Source organism: Ochotona curzoniae, unplaced genomic scaffold (genome assembly GCF_017591425.1).
Source record: "Ochotona curzoniae isolate NIBS_2020 unplaced genomic scaffold, NIBS_Ocur_1.0 patch75, whole genome shotgun sequence".
Classification (NCBI taxonomy): Eukaryota; Metazoa; Chordata; class Mammalia; order Lagomorpha; family Ochotonidae; genus Ochotona; species Ochotona curzoniae.
In genome coordinates, this window is record NW_024467056.1 from 660,637 (window position 1) to 674,082 (window position 13,446).

Sequence of the window (13,446 nt, forward strand, 5' to 3'; positions counted from 1 at the left end):
GTCGAATCCTACCAACGCAGGCACTTTCAGGATCTTGAAACTTATTTTAAATGTATGTATATGCATTTGAAAGAGTTGTACAGAAAGGACAGGCAGAGAAAGAGAGAGAGAGAGATCTTCCACCTGCTGGTTCACTCCCACAAGAGCCAGGAACTTCACCTAGGTCTCCCAAGTAGGGTGCAGGTGCCCCGGACCATCTTCCTGCACATGACATAGCAGCAGGGAACTGGACTAGAAGTGGAGCAGCTGGGCTCAACGGGAGCTGATGTCCAAGTGGGATGCTGGTGCTGCCAGCGGCAACACAAGCTTCTGTGCTCTAGTGCCAGCCCCTTGGAACAATTTTTAAAAATGTACTTATCTGAGAGACAGAGTGACAGAGGGGTCTTCCATTTGCTGGTTCTCCCTTCCCCTAAATGGCAGCGGTGGTCTGGATCCTCTGCAGTCAAGAGCTTCATCTGGTTTACCCAAGACCGTCTTCTACCTCTTTCCCAGGTGCTTAAGCAAGGAACTGGATTCAAAGTGCAGCAAACCAAGACTCCATCCAGCTCTGGTGGGAGATGCTGGTGTAGCAGGTGGCAGCTTAACCCTCTGTACCATGACACTGGCTCCAAGACCTTGAAGCTTATTGCCGGCCATCTTGGACAGGGGCTGGGACTAGGATAGGTGTAGACTGAGATGCCCCTTTGTGTAAAAGCAGGAGTCAGACTTGTCAGGTTATCTGACACCTGCCCCCTACTCCACCTTTGGCTTGGCTCCCAGTTTCAATCCTGGTCGGGTGTTTCTCAGGCCCTGACTAAGGTCAGTCCTGCACCTGCTGACCACTTTCTTGGTCAGAGTCCTGGCCCAGCCACCTGCTCCCTGGCATCCCATTTGTTCACAGCTGTGCCTGCAGTGGGGTCAGTGACACTGACTGATGACCCCTCTTTATTCTGACAGCACCGCATCCAGAGTACAGGGTGGGAAGGGCAGAGTGGGGGACTGACCCCGTATGCAGAAACCAGTCTGCATGCCAGCTTTCAGAGTTCCTGTTCTGGTGAGACGCAGGAAGCCCAGACCTTCTGCTGCCCTCTCGTGTGTTTCAGCACAGTGCGCCATGAAATGAGTCCTGCTCTGTTCTGCCTAACATCTCTGATGGCCCTTGGAGAGATGACCCACCCATCACGTCCAAGAAATATGTGGAGAAGATGCTGTCCCACATCCATGGTGTGATTCTGCTGAGCTCCCTGGGAAAGGGTGGGCCACAAGAGCCTCCCCTAGAATCTACCCACTCCTGGCCCAGAGCCCCCTAGCCTCCCTTCTGTGCCACAACCCTCCTGGTCAGCCATGCTGTGTGGGGCTCGCCTCCGGTCCAGAGCCAGCTGGAGGGCTCGCTTCACGGAATCTACATTGTTGAGGACGTTGTATCTACTTAAGGCCACCAACCGGTCAAACTCCTCAGGCTCAAAGGTGAAGTCAGTCAAGCCGTAGGGGGTGTCTGGCCCGTGGATGGTAAAGTTCCCAAATGCCTTGTCTTGGGCTGTTTGCCGCTCCACACCTGCAGATATAGAAATGAAGTGTTGCCAAGTTGGAGCCCCCCAGGTTCACAGTCAACAGTGCCCATGCCTCTCGTGTCCCCAGGATGTCTAACTGATTCCCCATCTCAGCTGCAGGCCTGTTGGGAGGAGATGGCCTGGCTGGATGCTCAGGGGCAGGCGGCACTGGACAGCAGCAGTTGATGCAGGTGGCTCAGGCTGTCCAGGAGAAGGATGTCCTTTGGTCCAGCATCCCAGGACGCTGGAGTCACCCCCAGGTCCAGCCCTCCCCTTACCTGGGGCCAGGTGTGTGCGAAAGGTGCGGTTGACCAGGGGGAAGTGCAGCACGATGGGCGAGCGGGGATCGTTGGCCTCCACAAACAGGTAGCACTCTTGGGGCTGCACCATGTCGTCAGGGCCCAACACGATGCTGGGGAAAGGGATGCCATGCTCCAGGCAGTACTTCTCCGTTTGCTGTAAAGCCTGTGCAGGGAGGTAAGCTCCTGACCTGGCCGTCCCACCCCTGGGCTCCCACGCCCCAGGCTTCCATGCCAGCTCAGTGATTTAAGTCACCTGTGGGTCAGCCTCCACACAAGAGAAATAACAAAGGGAACAGCTACCTAGGGGAGCAGGTGTGAAGATTCACAGTGGATGGGCAGGGTGCAACAGTCAATTACCCGGTGCCTCCAGTATCATGGTACTCACTGCCACTCCCTTGTTCCCCACCCCTTTTTGTCCCTGTCAAGATGCTGGCTTCAACCATTCAGGAGGACTCTCAGTGATCACATAAGGCTAGGGTTGGAGCTGGCATGGTCCTTCCTCCCATTCCAGGTTGTCACTGGGAAAAGAAGTGGCACAGGAAGGAAGGACTGGTCCAGGAGTATAGCCAGAGGTCACAGCAAGATGACAACATCGGCACACTGCCTCCTGGCTTTAGATCAAGTCCTAATAAGGGGCTTGATTGCTACCATAGTAACACAGGCCCAGTTGAGGGGGATTGCTATAGGCAGCTTCCACGCCCCAGGGCCTGCCCTACCATCTCTTCCATGGGGGAGTCACATGCTGCCAGCAGTAAGCAAGGGGCACTCCACCCATAGAGGGGTACCCCGGTCACCCTAGAGAGCCGGCTGCCTCTGCCTTCCACGCCCCTCCATAGTGCCTTGCCTGAAAGGGGCTGTTCAATGAGTAGTCAAAGGACAGAATGAGGTCCACAGCTCGCTGGGGTCGCAGGGCCAGCGGGAAGGGCAAGTTGATGGCGAAGCCTGCATCCACCAGGCACAGGGAGTCCCACATGGGCGTCAGCTGGTTGGGGAGGGAGTCCAGGTGTGTGGCTGCAAGGACAGGCCAAGTTCTCTGTGGTTTCTCCTTCTCTCTAAGCACTGTGTCCCCACCCCACCGCAGCATAGGACTTCAAGATCCTCCTCCCATCAATGCACAGCTGACACAAGACTGGAACTCAGATCCCACTCTGGAAGCCCCTCCAGGAGTACCCACCTTTCCTGGACATGAACTCCCTGCTAGCTACGTAGTCACGGTGCAGGCAGAGGCCCCGGATGAAGTTGACGCTCTCGGGGGAAGTGAGGCGGGAGGTGAACAGGTCCAGCACAGCCTGGGAGAAGGCTGTCTGCGGGGTGAAGATCCGTGTGCGCAGCCGTGCCGGGTCTTGCACCTGCAGCCTTGGGCAGTCGTCTGGGCAGGGGTGGAGCAGCCAATGGGGCAGCCACATCCATCCTAATAGCGACCCTCCCACCGCCCCAATGCATCCAACCAATGATTCACACAATTCCTTTGAAATGGACCTTGCTTTCAAAATCTACATGTTTCCAAAGATGCCCAATGACATGGTATTTATTCACTTATAACTTGAAAGGCAGAACAATATAGAGATGGAGAGAAAGACCTTCTATCCACTAGTTTATTCTCCAGATGGGTTGGAACAGGCCAAAGCAGGGGTCAAGAGCTCTGGCCAGGTCTCCCAGGTGAATGGCAGGGACACAAACTGTCTCCCAGAGCAGGCACATTAGCAGGAAGCTGGATCAGAAACAGGCAGGTCTTGGGCCCAAGAAGCAGCTTAACCTGGATGCTACAAATTTGCCCTGATCTCCCATTCTTTTGAAAACTTCAGCTCAGCATTTCAATGCACATGGAACACTCACTAAAGGGCCAGCACTGTGGCACAGAGGGCTAAGCCACCACCTGTCATCCCACAGAAATACAGGTCCAAGGCCGAATGCTTCCAATGCAGTTCCCTGCTTATGCCTCAGGAAAGCAGCAAAAGATGGCCCTCAGGTCTAGGCTCCTGACAAACATGCAGGAGACCCAGATGGAATTCTGGGCTCCTGTCTTCTACCTGGCCCAGTCCTGACCATTGTAGCCACCTAGGGGAGTGAAACCAGTAGATGGAGAATCTCTCTTTCCCCCCTCTGTCTAACTGTCTTCTGAATATAGAAATAGTCATGAAAGATACTCACTGAATAGTTTACCATGCATGCCATGTTGTGCTAAGAAAATAAGAAAATAGGGACTAGGCTGGCTTCACCAGGGCTCAGAACCCCTTCTAGGGGGACAAAGTCACAGCCAGAGATGATTAAAACCTATGCAGGCCCTGTGTAAGGTCCACAGTGGAGCTGTGGGAGCATGGAGCAAGACCCTCGACCAGCCCTGAGGGATAGAGTGGAGGGGACTTCTCAGCTGAAACCTGAGAGCTGAGCCAAACAGCCCCAGGAAGGAAGGCAACCAAGGCCCTGCACAGAGGGCTCTGGGGTACATTGAAGGGCCAGCCCAGGGGGAGCCACCAGAGCAGGGACAGAGTAGCAAACCAACACCCAGGGCCTCTTGGGTTGGGTTGGCCTCATCAGAGCCCAAAGCAGAGACTTCAAAGGTATGGCACCCAGAGACCCCAGGCTAGCAGTGATTTTGCAACAGCCAAGTCCTCTGTTGTCCTTCAGTCAGGGTCTGATGACTGGTGAGTGGCACGGGAAGGGGTCTCTCACCTGGGATGTCCACACTGCCCCTGTGCCTGTCCAGGAAGCCAAAGCCCGAGCCATCTATTTTCAGGAACATCTCATCCAGGCTGACAGCAAAAGCACTGCTCCACAGGCCTGAGGAGACAGGTAGGGCCCCCCTATATGAGGGTGTGGCCTGGGCCCCTGCCTGTGCCCAGCTCTACAGCCCAGACTCACCCTGCAGGTAGCAGATCCTGGGCTCCGGCTGCACCCGTAGTAGCTGCCCCATGAAGAACTCAGAGCCAAAGAGCTCAGTGGGAATGTAAGCCCCATACTTTGGGAGACCAATCTCGTAGGGGGTGAATTCACACCACTCTGGGGACCCAGAGAAGAAGGCAAAGTAGTCAGAGGCTGCCCATCAAGACCCTCAGGCCCAAGTCATGTTGCAGGCATTGTCCCATGTGGACCCCTCTTCCACCTCCATGCCACACACCTGCAAAATCTTCAGCCTTGACATTGGGGCAGACGTTGATGCCAGCATAGATGGGGTAAGGATTCTGGGCCCAGCTGACTGCTTCCTGCTGGTCAGATAGCTTGGCAGGGTTTTCCTGGGCAGGAAGGAAGGAGGTAGCTTAACTTTTAGGAAACGACGGTCGCCATTTCCCATGGCCTGAGGTTGGCTCACTGCAGAACAACTGCGGGTCACCATGTCTGGTTCTCCAAGACACTTCTATGCAGGCTGAAGCTGAGCAGGACCACTGCGCGTTCCAGGAAACACATTCCAGATAAAAAAGCAAGAGGATATGAAAGGCATCAATGAAAGCCAGTCCCTTATATGAACCAGAAACTAAATCTCTAGGGAATGCAGAAGCGAGAGCACCTGTGATTCTGCCCTCCGCTGATAGTCGGCCACACACCATAGGGTGGACTTCTCAATTCTCTCCCTGCCCAGTCTGGGCCTGCAGTTCTCAGAGCAGCCTCCAGGTGGCGGGGCGTTGTGACTGAGTCTCAGGTTAGAACCGTTTCTGAAACCTACAGGTGCCAGACCTGAGTATCTGGAAGTGGGGCCAGGCGCGCACCTTAGTAATTCACTCTTCCCGTCTCTAGGGGAGCGCAGACCTCAGGCTCCACTTCACAGGCCTCAGCCCTCTGCCTGAGGGAGGAGGAAGAGAGAAGCCGTGAGTATTTATTTACTGCCCCTCCTCACCTCCTGGTGCAGAAAGTACTCTATAAGGAGGCTCCAGAGGTCGACGAGGGACGTGCGGTGACCACTACTCTCTCGGGACCCTAGTTCCTGGATGTAGTATTGAAGTCGCTCTGGAGACATTGCCCCCCACTTCCTGCTGCAGACCCGAGCCCGGGCATGCTCAATGGGGCCCTCCAAGGTCCCCTGCGACCAGGCTGGGTCCTTGTAGAGAGTGGAGATGCACCTGTGGATGGAAAGACATCTAGGATGCAGGGGCAGGGAGCAGGTGACCCTGAGGGGTCTCTCCTATCACTTGTACCTGCTGTCCCAGACCCACCACACAGAGGAGCCCCTCAACCCCTTCCAACCCTCTTGTATGCAGAATTCCAGTCCTATCCCAGGGACTCCCTCTGAACACCAAGGCACACTCACCAGGTGGACCCAGAGACCCCACTCAGGTAAGTCACAGTGTCCAGGAGGCTGAGCTCCTGCAGCCCCGCCAGGCTACCATACAGGGCAGACATGGCTCGGGTTCCACCCCCGGAGCCCAAAACGGCCACTACAGGTACCTGGGAAAAAGAACAGATGCCATCACTTCTGTCATTTGTATGCTTGTTTACACGAGAGGTCTTTCGAGGGCTTATAGAAAATGCTTCTTGTGAGAAAACTCTGCGTGGATTTCAAAACTTTTAGTCCCCAAATAAACAGCTTTGAAATATGTTGTCTGTGGACTTTTTTCAAGCGCCCTCCTAGGCGTCAGGCATTCTTCTAAGAGCCTTACTTGTATGACCTCATGCAGTCATCACAGCCACCCAAGGTCTTCCCAGGTCACAGGTGAAAATAAAGGCACAGCCAGGTTAAACAATATGCCCAGACTATCGAGTGACGTGCCACCAAACCCAAGTTGTTGTGGGTTCTGGAAGTGGGTTTTAACCATGAGGCCAGGAAGGCCCCTCTCTGGCAGCCTCGGTGGCAGAGCAAAAGCAGACAAAGCAGGCTTTTTTGGCACTGTCCATATTTTGGTACCAGTGACTTTGGGGACCACACCCTTCTTCGCTATTGGGAGTTCAGTGGCATTCCTGGCTTTTGGCCAGTAGGTGGCAGAAGCTCCCCTCCACCTCCCCCATCACTGGAGCAACAGTAAAAACATTTCTAGACATTGACAAGCTAAAGTGACAGCCTCTGGCAGCCTGCTCTGGGCCCCGGGGATGGGAGAAGCACTTGGGTATGAAGGCCCTCTCCAGGGCCAGAGAGGACCTGCCAGGATCAGAGCTGGGGACTTTTCAGCTGCTTAGCTTTGCCATGGGGGTTTGGAGCATTGAATTTCCAGTTCCTTCCCCAGTCCTTTTCGGTCTTGAAATAGTAATGCCCCCTCTTCTCCAGCCACTGCTTAACAGGACACAAGGTTTCATCAGAAATCAACCCTGGGCACCTTGACTTCGGGCTGTGAGTATGTGAGAAGCTGCAATTGAAGCCTACCGGTCCACGGTACACCAGATAAGGATGTCTGCTCACAGCTCCCTACTGGGTCCTGACTTGTCCCTGTTCGTGCAGGTGGGAAGTCCTGCCCCCTGTCCTCCCTAGAGCTTCCTTTCATCTCTGAGCCACACAGGTTCACCCGAAGGATTTGACAGTGGCTCTGGGGTTTGGGTCCTCCTCCCATTCTGTACCTGGCCACTCTCTGGAGCCTTGCTCAGTCCCAGCACCTGCTGCAGAGCCTTGGACACCACCTGCTTCCTCTTGTCCAGAAACTCCCGCTCCCCATCGCAGAGGTCAAAGCCGAGCCGCAGGTCCAGGTTTCCAGAGCTACTTCAGGTGGAGGTAGGAGTGGTCTACTGGGTGACCATGCAGTGGGGGAGGGCCCAGCCCATGGAGCCCACCCAGAGTTCTTTGGAACCCCTTAGAAAGCACCCTGGGGCCTGGCCATGAGCCCCAGAGCTGGGAGTGGATGGTGGGCTCCCCTGGTTTGGGGGTCTCCCCAACTTTTCCATCCTAGAGTTTCTCCTTACCTCATCTCTGCCCGCATGCTCAGCACCACTTCCAGGCCCTGGAAGATATTACAGCTCAGTCCCAAGCTTGCAAGCAGGGTCCTCCACTCACCATTTGCAGCCCCTGTTCTCCTATTCTAGGGTACTGTGGCCCAATATGGACACCCTGACCCAGCTGTGGGCTGGTCTGATACTCTTCCCCTCCTCTAGTCTTCTCTGGGTGGTCATGGAGGCAGGTGTCTCCCCCTCACCCATCACCCTTTAGCACCCCAGGGTGGGGGAGTGGTCCAAGCCTCACTTCCCCCAGGACCACAGGATGTCGTTCCTCCTGGCCTAGGGGCAGAGAAGACAGTGGGATGTCCCCCTTGCCCAGCGTGCGGATCTCAGCCTCCAGCTCAGTGCTTGGGTCATCCTGTGGAGAAGGGGATGGGCAAGGAGCTGCATAGCTGGAAACTGTGCACCAGCAGGTAGAACCAAGCACCTTATCCACCCTGGACCTGGGGCTCACTCACCTGCAGGACCGTCCGCTTCTCCTGCAGCTCTACCTCCAGCCAGGGGCGCAGCACTGGGTTCACATGAAAGGTAAAGGTGGGTGCAGGGCCTTTCTCCTTGGCAGGCTGCAGGCGTAAGAGCTGGGGCTTCTCATAGGCCCCGGGCACTGCCAGCTGGATCTGGGCAGGACCTGAGAGCAGAGGGTCTGAGTGGGGCACGGAAGTGGGTGGGCGTCAGTGCCACTTATACTGGTGGCAGTACAGGGGCCTGCTCTGCCCCTGGGAGAGGCCTACTCTGCACCCATGCTAGTCCTGTGCTTACCAGGGCTAACCATGGGATGGGGCCTGTCAGGAAGGACCCTGGAACTTCTACAGCCCTGCTTGAGGCAGAACTGGACCCTAAGGGCAGGATAGGAGGCAGGAAACAAACAGATAAATCCCCTGCTCTTAGCCTGTGGGGCTGGGGACTTTAAAGTGAGGATATTAATGACACGATATATGATTATATGAAATTAACTTCCTATTTGTTGTTAGGTGTTAATTACCAGTTTGCAATTGGGAGCTCTGCCATCCAAGTTCTGTGCTCATTGCAAGAGGCGGGGGCCGGGAGGGACAGAGAGAAGCCAGGCTATGAGTCGTTCTGGATTCTATTATCCAAAGTGTGAGACTGAAAGAGGATGTGACAGGTGTGCAGAGGAGGGGGAAGCAAGCCTGGGCGTGCAGTACCCTGGAGAGGATGAGGTGTCTCTTAGGGCAGCAACAGGGAAGGCCTGGCTGGAAGCAGGAGCAGTGGTGGGCCTCTGGGCTGGGAAGGTGAGGCTGCTGCCTTCTTTCCTACTGCCTTATGGGAAGAGAGGTACAGGTCCAGAGAGAACCGGTTGTGTGCAACCTCCATGGGAAGTGAACCAGACCCTGCATACATTCATGGTGTGATGGCAGTAGAGACACAGAGGGTCTGATACTGGGAGTACAAAGCAACCTGGCTCTGCCTCCTGCAGCCCCTCCCTGACAGGGTGAGACCAGGAGACAGGATCTGACCAGGGTGGGAAGCAGAGATAAGGAAAGAAAACAGGCATTCGCACCAAGGTTTGAGGACTGAGATGGAGCTAGATGTGCTATTGGCAGGAAGATGCTGCTGAGCCTGTAGCTGTGAGAAAGGGGTTCTGGGTTTGGTCCTGGCTCAACCACTTACTAACCGTGTGAAAGAGCTAGCTCTTCTGTGAGCTTGGGTGCCTTGACTTAAAAGAGGATAAGCTTGTGCCTGCTTGTCCAGGCTATTACAAGGATTGAAGGTCCACAGCCTGGCTCTGTGTGACCCAGGCAGGACTCAGCTGATAGGCCCAGCCCTGTCCTCCAAGGGCACCCTTGTTGCTTTAGCCTCTGCTCTGGGCCCTCTGGACTCTCTCTGGGCAACAGAAAGAGGAGGAGGCCCCCCACCTCACCACCCTCCACCCCTCCCAACGACTCTTCCCTGTTCTGCAACTTCTGGCTGTACTGGGTGCCTTATTCTGGCTGGTGACACATCGATAAGTGACCAGGCCATGACCAGGTGCACTTGCATGTCTCTTGCTCAACTGGGCTTGCTCTCTTGTGATGCCTTTTAAGAACAAGCTTGGACGGGTGTGAAAGATGCAAGGGGCCCTGCCGTCATGCTGCAACACTTGTAACACTTGCAACATCTAGCCCTGGCTGAAGCCCAGATGTGTGCCGTAGGAAGTGCAGCTTGCATACTTCGGTGATTTCATGCCTGTTTGTGATACAGCAACACTGAACTCATGCAACCTCTAGACTTGACACCTCCGTGAATAGGCAATGCACTCCCATCCCAGCCCAAGACCATCTGTTCCTCCCTGGTTAGCTTTGAAGTGTTGAAACCAGGAAGACCTTCTGCTCCTAACATTAGCATCCCTGGGAGAGGAGACAAGACTCCAGGCTGTGGCTGGACTCACCATTGTCCCAAAGTGAGGCCGTCCCATCTCTGCCAAGGGAGCCCTGAATCTTCAGACATGGCTGGGTCTGGGGAAAACAACAGCTCCAGGAACCAGATAGCTCACAGGGCCCAAACAAGGAGAGAGAGAGGGGAGGATGAGGAATAGGAGAGGGCAGGGTCTAGGAAACAGCTCCAAGGGTTCTGGACCTCAAGGTCACACCCACCCATTCCCAGGACTTAGCTGAAGCAGGCCCCTATTGGCAAGGAGCAGTGAGGGGCCCCTGCGAGTGGCTTCTGGGACAACCCCAGGACTGGGGCCTCACTGGGAAACAGGAAGGTGGGGTCCTGAGCAATCCATTCAGGCTCAAGGCAACCTCTCCCCATGTGGTGCCCTCTAAGATAGGATGGGCTCTGCCAGGACTCTCCACTGTCCCTGGTCCAGAAGAACCCGGGTGGGGGCGGGGAGAGGGCTTCCCTACTCACCACTAGCACCCCGTTGGTGAGGACTGTGGATGCAGGCACCTGGCTGCAAAAGCAAGAAGGGCTCCTAGGCCATGGGTCCTGGGCCATGTGGCCCCTGACAATGGCTTTGGGGATGGGGTCCTGTTGGCTACCAACAAATGGGTGACAAGAGCAGGCCAGCCTCTCTCAGGCTGGCTCAGGACATGGTGGCTAGGTGTTGGCTCCTCAGCTCAACCATGTGGGGCTCCAGGGTAAATGAAAGGGCTCACCTCTTCTCCAGGACAAATTCCACCTGCAGCTCTTGCAAGTCCTACAGGGGTTAGGGGTGGAGTAGGGTGACTGACTATTAAAAAACTCCAAAAGCCCGTTTTTCCCGCCTGCCAATCACTGCCACCACCACCCCACCGGCCAGGGATAGACTTGTTGTGGCTCCTCGTGGGCACAGTAGGGCACACATGTCTTCACAGGTTGGCCCATGTGGGACTTCCTCAACCTGTGAGCACAGGCACAGCTTACCTGGCTGTTACGTGAGAAGGTGTGCCTGTGGGGTTGACCAGGTTTGAGACTGCTCAGGTCAAACAGGAGCTGGGAGAGCGTATCACTGATAAGGACATCCTTGTCGCAGAGGGTGAGTTCCAGAACATTCTGGGGATAAGGGCAGGTGGGAGGTGGAGGCTGAGACAGGATGGGGGCAAGCAGTGCCCTGAGAGAGTGTCTCTGCCTCCACAGCCCAGCCCTGGCCAGCTCACCTTCACGGCACCATGGAGCTGGTAGTGGAAGGTCTCGTTCCATTCAGGATCGCTGCAGTTGGCCACCATTCTAGTCTGGGCAGGGCAAGGGGATGCCGTGGGCAGCCACAGTTTCACGTAGCAGTCGGCTTTGGACACTGTGGGTAGAAAGGGGAGGGACTGTCAGTCTTGGGCTTGGATTGCTGGAGTCTGCTGGCCTACCCCTCTGGCACCTCCACTGCCTGTCCTTATCATGGATGCTTCCCAGTGCACTCACAAGGTGTGTATGAGTGCTCTCTCTCTCTCTCACACACACACGTACACTTGTGCATGTACATGTGACACACACACATGCACAAACTCACATGTACTCACAGCATATATAGATTTAAATATACACACACATGCACACATACATACACATTCACCCCAGCTGAGTCCTGAGGTGATATCCGGGAAAATCAAGGAAGAACGGGTAGGGAGGGGCCACTCACATGGATCTGTCCCCTGGATGTTTCTGGCCTTCAGCACCTTCACCTGGAGGTCATAGTAGGGGTGGGTTTCCCGCTGAAACAATAGAACACAGGATGGGGACTCAGGTGCCAAAGGCTGGGCTCCCAGTTCAGATTTTCCCCACTGGGTGATAGTTCAGCAGCCTGGCCAGGCTTCATTGATATCACCAATATGTTATTTCCGCAAGTCTAGGAGGCCTTTGCTAGGACCCAGGCATGAAAGAGCTTGGCATCTTGAGTTTGAACCAGCACCCTGGCATCTGTCAGTTCTGGCTCAATCTTGAGCTATTGGCAGGCTGAGCTTGTCAAGGGCACCACACAGCACAGATCTGAGACTTTCTGGGTGTAGCTGGAGAGCTGGAGTCACGTTGAGAACAGAGGGCCACACTCCACCCATGGGTTCCCTGATAAGGTCAGGTGCAAGGGAGCTGAGCTGGCTCTGCTCCAGAGAGTCACCTCTAGAAACTGCAACCTGCTGGAAATGAAACTCCTGCTTCCACGTCTCCACTGACCCTCTCATTTGTCTTCCTGCCCTAAATTCCATAGCCGGATGAGAGCATTCTCTGTAAAACCAAAGGTCAATATCTTCCTCACCAGCCTAAGTCTTGGCCAATCTCTCTAGTTCAAGCACTGCTAGCTCATTTGGAATAAGTAGATCCCACCCCAATCCCGGCCCTGGAGCTGACCTCGGGTCTCCAGGACACTGCTGCTCCCAGGACTCCTCTAGCCCGTGCTTCCCAAGCGAAGCCAGGTACTTTACCTGCAGGTGCTTCCATTGTGGCTCCCTCCTGTCTTTCTCCCGCAGCAGTGCAGCCCCCACAAGGGGCAGCCCCTTGCTGGCCAGCCACCGTTTCCAAATGTCCCACAGCATGGCTGGGCCTCCCAACTGCCAGCAGAGAGCCCCACCTGCCTGTATTGCAGAGCTGCCCACCCCACTGTGGCTCAGGTCTAACAGGTAGCCCTGGGGCTGAGAGGGCGGAGCTGTTGAGGGCTGGAGGTGGGGTTTGACAGCCCCGGAAGTGCGTGTGGCCTCATTTGCTCAGGTAGGTGTTAGCTGTGTCCTTCTCCAGGTGACTCAGTGGATGTGGAGCTGCTTGGTTGCACAGGGCTGCTGAGAGCCTCAGCCTGGGGAGCTGGCTCATGGGGTGTGTGTGTGGGAAGGGACCTTCCCAGGTCATATTCTTACCGAAGAGAAGGCAGAAAGCAGGACTTCCTGCCCTCAGGCTACCTCCCAGGATCACTGAGGGTGAAGGCTCCTTTATTGAAGGCTGTGATCCTGTAGGTCCCTGGGGAATCTCCAGGCACAGAGAGGCCAGTGAACCACTGGCAGATACATTTCTGTTCTTCACCCAACTTTTTCATTCCTTCCCTCTTTTTCCCAAGACCTAGGGCTGAAGGCTGGCACAATTTCCAAGGAAGAAAAGACTCCAAATTGAATCAGCTGGGCAAGTTCTGACCAAACTCTCAGAACTAAAGGTGATGTGATTTGGCTGTAGGAGGTGCTGGAAATGTGTAGGGGGTACCCAGGGACCTGCATCACAGGAGTCCAAGGCTGATGGGCTGGGGAGAACAGTCTTGAGTGGGGGTTATTCTGGGCTGCTCCACTCTGTCCTGGAAGCTTCGTCCAGTGCCTCAGGGAAGTCATGGCTTTGGGCTCCAGCCATGTTCCTTCACAGGCTGGCCATGGCCAGCT

General features: G+C 55.3%; 1 protein-coding gene across 3 annotated transcripts; it reads right to left on the reverse strand.

The window, feature by feature from the left end:
• Nucleotides 1-326: 326 nt before the first annotated feature.
• Nucleotides 327-12,969, reverse strand: LOC121168202 (cytosolic phospholipase A2 zeta-like). 3 transcript variants are annotated; one of them, XM_040998089.1, is made up of 20 exons: nucleotides 12,514-12,969; nucleotides 11,736-11,808; nucleotides 11,263-11,399; nucleotides 11,030-11,158; nucleotides 10,783-10,823; nucleotides 10,535-10,577; nucleotides 10,071-10,137; nucleotides 8,143-8,312; nucleotides 7,929-8,042; nucleotides 7,652-7,689; nucleotides 7,313-7,448; nucleotides 6,075-6,211; nucleotides 5,664-5,886; nucleotides 4,950-5,064; nucleotides 4,694-4,831; nucleotides 4,505-4,612; nucleotides 3,006-3,200; nucleotides 2,676-2,842; nucleotides 1,808-1,994; nucleotides 327-1,534 (listed from the first exon to the last, which is right to left on the reverse strand). In XM_040998089.1, exons 1-20 carry the CDS (start codon nucleotides 12,622-12,624, stop codon nucleotides 1,254-1,256), a joined length of 2,610 nt encoding a protein of 869 aa, XP_040854023.1. In that variant the 5' UTR covers nucleotides 12,625-12,969; the 3' UTR covers nucleotides 327-1,253. The 3 variants fall into 3 exon arrangements, with proteins under 3 accessions (XP_040854023.1, XP_040854022.1, XP_040854021.1); XM_040998088.1 differs by having other exon boundaries at nucleotides 2,979-3,200; XM_040998087.1 differs by having other exon boundaries at nucleotides 2,979-3,200; nucleotides 7,313-7,451.
• Between the last annotated feature and the right edge of the window lie 477 nt (nucleotides 12,970-13,446).